The sequence below is a fragment of the Trachymyrmex cornetzi genome, unplaced genomic scaffold, assembly GCF_001594075.2.
Source record: "Trachymyrmex cornetzi isolate Tcor2-1 unplaced genomic scaffold, Tcor1.1 scaffold579, whole genome shotgun sequence".
NCBI lineage: Eukaryota > Metazoa > Arthropoda > Insecta > Hymenoptera > Formicidae > Trachymyrmex > Trachymyrmex cornetzi.
Window position 1 is genome coordinate 1,564,437 of NW_017299892.1, and position 7,671 is coordinate 1,572,107.

The 7,671-nt window shown below is 29.3% G+C and overlaps 1 protein-coding gene across 2 annotated transcripts; it reads right to left on the minus strand.

Annotated features, from left to right (window-relative positions):
- Positions 1-606: 606 nt before the first annotated feature.
- LOC108766310 (monocarboxylate transporter 9) lies at positions 607-4,441 on the minus strand. Of its 2 annotated transcripts, XM_018515503.1 has the most exons (10): positions 4,373-4,441; positions 3,994-4,264; positions 3,538-3,701; positions 2,803-2,977; positions 2,562-2,735; positions 2,353-2,457; positions 2,050-2,248; positions 1,285-1,610; positions 984-1,175; positions 607-874 (listed from the first exon to the last, which is right to left on the minus strand). In XM_018515503.1, the coding sequence occupies exons 1-10, from the start codon at positions 4,439-4,441 to the stop codon at positions 726-728; spliced, it is 1,824 nt and encodes a 607-aa protein (XP_018371005.1). In that variant the 3' UTR covers positions 607-725. The 2 variants fall into 2 exon arrangements, with proteins under 2 accessions (XP_018371005.1, XP_018371006.1); XM_018515504.1 differs by lacking the exons at positions 2,353-2,457; positions 4,373-4,441 and having other exon boundaries at positions 3,994-4,221.
- Between the last annotated feature and the right edge of the window lie 3,230 nt (positions 4,442-7,671).

A 7,671-nucleotide genomic window follows, 5' to 3' on the forward strand; every position in this document is an offset into this window, starting at 1 on the left:
ACAATAGTATTAAAAATATATTTAACAAAAATATTTAATAGGCCTCTTACTTTTCCTATATATTTAGATTTTTCTTAACAGAAAAGGAATGAAATTACTTCCGCATTTCAAGTCATTCAGGAAAATTAGGTGATATCGTGCGTATATTATAACCATTCGATGCCACGAAAATGGTGTTATACTTAATGAGCAAGAACTTGACGCGAGAGAAAAAATGAAACTAACAGAGTCGAATAAATTAACTTGCTTGATGCAACAATATCTACAATTCATTGACCTTCGAACTTCCTTTTCAGATCTCTTCAGGAGGATCACACGTTGCTTGTCGCAGCGAAACGTGAGAGCTCCCGCCGGAAGATAGTGGGAAAAGGTGTACCATTGTTTACAAGGTCTACCGCTGTTGTTTGTCTTAAAGATTCGTGTCTGTAGAGGACTAACACTTTAATTAAATTCATTTCCATGGTAAATGGTATCGAACAAGGACACGACCTTAATTGCAACCATGCTGACGATCTAACATGCCGTTTAGAGGAAACGCGGAAGAATTTTTAATTCCCTTTCATGATTTGTGAAATTGAAAATTACAGCGTATATAATTTTTCTCTCATGTACAAAATACAATATATTCAGGACACATATTATTTACTAATCGCGTTTTTACCATGGAATTTGTGTCTCGTTAGAAATGATTTATTTACAGTAGTATAATTACATTCAGTTTAGTGTTAAGATGTTCCTGATAATTGCAATTTTTGCCGGCTGGATCTTCTTCGTATAAGTATCTCCGCTGTCCACATAACCAATGTAATAGTGGTCACGCAGTTAAGTAAGATAATACAAAGTGTGTAACTTCCAGTATTATCTCGTATTACACCTATAGCAAGTAGATTCTTCATTATTTAAGTTTTCCAATTTTTAACAAATTATATCCAAAGACGAAATGACTGTATTTAACCATTTTATATAGAATATTATTCACGTACCAAGCATGGGACCAGCGCTCATGAGTATCATTCCGTTGGTCAGCATTTGAATTCCTGAGGCATTGGGTAACTTTTGAAGGGGAACATAACTAGGTACTACTAAAGCCATGTATACCGACCGAATTCCTTTTGCTGCGCCCAAACCGATCGCGACGGCCACCATTGAAGAGAAATCATTAGCAAATAGTAATGCTATGGTAAACAAATCAAAGATTGATCTATCGTTATATTAAAATTCTTGCTTTTCTTATCATTTCTTCTTTTGTCAAAACTCAATAATTGAAGATAATCGGTACATTACAGTATCTGCTAATTATTAGAAGAAACAGGCTGAGCATGTACATCATCCTGGCTGACAGACGTAACCACTCGCCCAGATAAGGTGCCGCGCCTCTGCATATGAGATCTGCTATCGCGATAACGCTCATGATGTTGGCAATTTTTGCTGTTGTTAAACCCATGTCAGCGAGGATAAACGGTGTTAACATAGAGAAGTTTATTTCCGCGAAAACTGCAATTGACATCCCTAACATGATGTTCACATAAATCGGATCGCGTAGAAGATCGAAGTCGTAAAGATCAGCTACTCGTCGTAGAATTCGGTGAACGGACGAATTGCTTTTACCACTGTAACGTGATTGTTATTTCACTTGTTATATCCAAAAATAGTATCTTATATATTTTATTAGTTTTCACTTTATAATTATAATCATGTTGTAATCATAGTGGAAGAAGAAATGGTGAAACAACTTAATGGATGCGCAGTGGGACCAAATTTAGGATCCAAATTTGATTGGCCGTTGTGTGATAATTTGAGGGATGTGCGGTAAGACCAACATTTAGGAACCAAATTTAATTGGCTATCTGATTGCTCTGAATTGCCGTTATGCGCATTGTTTCGCCTGTCTTCTTCCACCATATAATCGTGTATTTCTATGATGCAGAAGATAATTTTACATCAATATTAATATTATTAACAAAATGAAAAAAATTAAATATACGAAATATTATTTAATTTAACTTTTATCACTGTTAGTATATTGTAGATATATACTTTCATACTTACTAGTCGTCACTATTTTCTTTGTTTGAATATCTATTCGTCTGTTTTTCCAATAGTGAATCCTTTTCTTCAACGTTCTGACTTATATCATTATTTTTGGTTATATTATTATTGTCGACAAAGGTCAATTTTTTCGTTAATAGAATAGGTTCATCAAAAATTTTTATGCTGCTACCGAGATGAATACTATCTATACTTTTTGCTGTAAAAATAGGTACATTATTTCCATATTATTTAATTGCTAATCTGAATTTGTTGCATTTGTAAAAATTAATCACAATATAATCTTCATTACTACATAATTACATGAATTCCATAGATATTTTGAATTCCTGCGATTATCGTGTAAACTCGTTCTTGATGTTCTATCAGTAACTGATATTTCGATGTCGTAATTTGAATCATAAGATACTGAAATGTATAATTTGTGTTTTTAGCGATTTTGTTCTAATTTATATATATAATTATCAACTAGTTTACTTATTATTAATTAAGCCAATTAAATCGGTTCATACATGTTCCGTCTATAGAAATCTGTCGGGGTAAGGGCGTATCGAATCCATAAATGCTTCCAACTTCGATATCATGATCGATGCTAGATATTGTTGTTTTCCTTTTCCTCTGATAATTGTTTAACGTCGAAGAGTATATACTCGTTTCATCTTCTTCGTAATGATTCGGTGTAATGTCTGCAATTCTGAATTGTTTATAAAATCGTTAAGAAGTCTATCAGGCATATTTTTAATTAACAAATACCTTTTTTATCGTTATTATCAGTCAAAATCTTTTTATCATTATTGTTAGTCTTAGGATTTTCAATGACTGTCTCGAAGCAGATGGGCACGTTTATCATATGCCATTTAACCGGTTGTAGCAGCATTGCGCCTATCATCGAGTGAAAACTGTAAGCGCCGAGTATCAAAACGGTTCCCTATTTAATATTATATATGTTTTTCGTATTATTTATTTTTTTGTTTGAAATTTATAGTAATTTTTGTCTTATAATTAGCAATTTGTAAGCAGTTGTAACTTTGGATAAGTTGAGAATTAAAGAAATACATTTTGCTATAGTGAAATGTATTTGTTTAATTCTTGATTTATAAGGCATTTATAAATGATGTCACAGATCGGCAATGCGTAAAGAGAAGATTATATAAGTTAGTTATACATGGCAATCAGTAATAGAAAATAAATAAATATCCATTGTCCGACCCACATAGATAAGCAGTTACTATTGGTCTTTACGATCAGTAACTAACATTCGTCGTAAAGCCGCATCGGACGAGGTGCCTTTTGAGATTTAAGTATATATGTATATATACAAATTATATTTTCTATCCAGCAGAGTTAACTCTTCATATTCCAATATTTTCATTTTATATAATCATCTCCTACGCATCAGGAATATTAAAGAGCTATAAATTTCTTCAATCAGTTAAATTCTTTGATGTGCTAAATTTTTATATCTTTTTATCAAAACTTTTACTATACCTGAACACCGTAAAATGAAAGTAAAATGGATGCTATTTGAGGCATAATAATTGGGCCCACCCCCATGATAGTCATACCCATGCCTATAGCTCGTCCTCGTTTCGTAGTAAAATAAGTATTGGTCGCCAAAGAGAATCCAGACAACGACATAGCCATACCAATAGCTATATAAATAAATTTGATAATTAATTTATAACAAGTATACGATCGTATTTAAGAAACTTGCAAAATGTGATGCGCAAAAGGATAAAATTATATTTTAATAATGACTATTTCTTGTTTAATTTATTTACATAATAATGACTATTTGTTTATAATTGTAGTAACTAAAATAGTATATTGTAATACTTAGAATTATATAAAAAATATAATATTGTCTGCCAATAATTGCTATAAAATATTATTATTATATATAATATTATTATAATATTTGACAAATAATTCTGTTTTACTTACAGGCTAATATTCCATAACAAATCATAATAAAAGTAAAGGTGTTGGCGAATGCCGTCAATGTTATACCAACTGCATATATAATACTTCCAACCATCGCCACTTTTCTATATCCGTAGATCTTCAAGAGGGGCCCATTGATTAAGCCGAGTATCATACCAAATGCCAAATTTATATTAATTATAACTGACGTATCTGTTGCAGTTAAATTAAGTGTTGCAAAAGATTCTTTAAATATCAATCCGAATCCTTGTACAATCGGGATGGTAGATAGCTATAAAAATTTTATTTAAATTAATCTCAGTTTTCTATTCGTGGCAAAAATTTTGGTATTTTGACAAATTTTGTATCATGTTTCTGATAAAACGTTATGATAACTTACGGCATTTAATGCTCCAGCTATAACAATAATCCATCCATATCCCCCATTTGGCGGCACTTTCGTAAACATTTTATAAATTAATATAAAATTAAGTTATGAAATAATATTTAATATAAATAAAATTTAATATTAATTAATTGAAAATAAATTTCACGTGTAACACTAAAAAATTCACGTTGTTAAATAAATATTTGCACGGAGTCTTGTTTTTATATTTATTCACTGCTTCTGGAATACTGTATTTTATTCAACAATTGCTTGCAAACAACACAGTTTATTCACTAAAATGTTAGACTTGCATCATCTCTTAGATAAATCATTCCATAATATTACTGATTTTATGTAATAATCGTGACTTGTAATTTCCGATGATTTCAGTATGCGATTAATCTTATCTATAATCGATCGATACTGCGATTATTTGAATATGTTAACAATTCCATTCGGGAGCTTACTATCTGTAATTTTAATTAATAATTGATCTTATTTTATTTATGGTAAGTAAATAATTTTATAAAACTCTATGTACAAATATAATATTATTCTTAAAAAAATTGGATAGATATATATGTATATATATAATATTATATTACATGTAACATACTTTATATATATATAAAAGACATATATATAACTATAAGATGAAAAAGATATTATTCTTCTCTGCCTCTTTTTTTGTCTCTGTATTTCTTTTTCTACTATATTATAAAATATTACACACATATAAACATATACACAACGTATAAACTGTCATACCATTTTAAAAATTAATTTACAAATTTAACTGGTCTCGTAAACCGATTGTAGCACACACAGATAAATAGCACAAAATTTAACATATTGTTCTAGTTTGATTATGTTGCGTCCCGTGGAATGATAAAGACTACACTAACGTAAAATACTTTCATCAAAGATAAGAAACCGTTTCAGCTTACTAATTTCAGTTAATCTAATCTGATTATTTTTATTTGTAGACGTTAATATAGATTAATACATATACAGATACAATTAGAGCATACAGATACAATACAGATACAATTAGAGCATATATGATGGGAGAATTGTTAGATTAAAATTGAGTAGAAAATATCTTTGCGATTAAACTAAAAAACAAATAGAGGGCTAATTTTTTAATCGCGACAGTTTTTAATCGCGGTAATTCGTGCGATAAAAAAATTTATTTTATATTATGATAAGTCAGACGTTTCGGCTTCACTTCGGGCCATCTTCAGTATATCTGAACCATACAAAATAGAATAACTTCTAATGGCTAAACGAGAGAGTGACCACTCATTCCATTCCTATCAATTCGCGACACAAGGTTGGCAAGTCTAGTAGCAACGATCGAAGATGAATTCCGCATAGCCATGAACAATTATTGTTATATTCTATTTCGTATGGTTCAGATATACTGAAGATGGCTCGAAGTGAAGCCGAAACGTCTGACTTATCGTAATATGAAATAAATTTTTTTATAACACGAATTACTGCAATTAAAAACTCTCATTAGCCCTCTATTTGTTCTTTATTTATGACATTCTCGAGAGTTATTGTTATCAATTTTGTACGACTAAACCAGTTGATAGAACGTCAAAATAATATTACTGATTGTGCTTAAGATTTCTATATTATTATGACAGTCCGACAAAGTTATTTTTAGATTTGTATCTGATTAAATTTTTAAATACATCAGTAAAATTATTCTTCCTGTGTATAATCCATTGGAAGATAATATACATCCAATAGAATACAAAATCAAAGCTATTACAGCCCAGCTGGTTGATGTTTGTTGATAATTTATTAATATGATATAGGCTACGTTTACATTGTGCATTTAGGCCGCGGCCTATAAAATAGGCCGTTTATCTTGTAGGTTAAACAAAGACACCTATCGTATAGGTCGCGGACTAAACGCCCGGTATAAATGTAGCAATCATGAAATGGATTCAAACGTTTCAACCATAAATGTGATCCTTTTCAATGAATAAAATAATCGATAACCTATAATTAGCATATCAACAGTATAATCTTACACAAAGAGATCTTCTGGCTATTATATTATCAGTCTATGGCTATGTGATCTTCATAACGTGTTCCCTGTGATTCATTGGCGTCCTATCTTATGGTGTGTCAAGTTTGATGTATACAATTTATAGATACAGGTAGACAGAAAAATCACAGTTTCCAATTCTATATAATACAATTTATATATGTGTTAAGTATTAAAGTTTATTAAACTAAAATTTTTAATTATATAATAATATGAATACCTGTGAATTTTTGTTAAAGAAATTTCGTTGGTCTTAAAAATGATAATGTAACATTGTTGACAGAACATTGACAACTGATGTTATATAGTGTGATTCTATTTGTTTGTGTGGTAATGATATAATCATGTAGGGTACAACAGACATGATTATATGCTTATTACCACAACAAACAAATAGAATCACACGTATAACATTAGTCGTCAATGTTCTATCAAAAAGGAAAGAATTAAAAATTTTAGTTTAATAAACTTTAACACTTATACACATATATAAATTGTATTATAAAAAATTGGAAACTATGATTTCTCTGTCTATCTATGTCTATAAATTGTATACATCAAACTTTACACACCATAAAATAGGACGCTAGTGAATCACAGAAAACACATTACGAAGATCACATAGACTAACAATATAATGGACAGAAGATCTCTTTGCGTAAGATTATACTGTTGACATTAATTAGGTTATCGATTATTTTATTAGTAGAAAGGGATCACATTTATGGTTAAAACGTTTGAATGCATTTTACGAGATTGTATCATATTAATAAATTATCAATAAACACATCAATCAGCTGGGCTATAATAGCTCTAATGCTTTTGTATTCTACTGAATTTTATTCAACATAGCCAACAATATATTGTAATAATAATTACATCCATAGGAAGATAATATATATTCATATTTATTATATTACATAACTGCTTTATTAATTATCAATAATTAATTATCAAAATTTTGTAATAAAACTTTTATAATAATATTACAAAGAGTTAAATTACGTTAGTTTATGTGCGTATCTTATATTTAGCAATAATCAAATTTTAATTTTTTGTATTCTAATAATTAATAATAATTAATAATAATATGTGGTACCCAAAGTATTACAAATATATTGTAAATTAATTACTCCAGTTTTATTATTATATGCATTTTTTTTATTATTGCAACTAAAAATTTTACAATTAAAAATTAAAAAAATTGTTCTTGTTTTTGTTGTACTAAAATACACACACACATATATAT

Bases quoted from the DNA above. Each gene is read 5' to 3' on its own strand.
- LOC108766310 (XM_018515503.1), bottom strand. From the start codon at position 4,441: ATGTTTACGAAAGTGCCGCCAAATGGGGGATATGGATGGATTATTGTT. The intron at 4,265-4,372 runs GTAAGTTATCAT...AAATTTTTATAG, and splicing joins TAGCTGGAGCATTAAATGCC to CTATCTACCATCCCGATTGT. The intron at 875-983 runs GTACGTGAATAA...TACTTGCTATAG, and splicing joins GAGCGCTGGTCCCATGCTTG to GTGTAATACGAGATAATACT.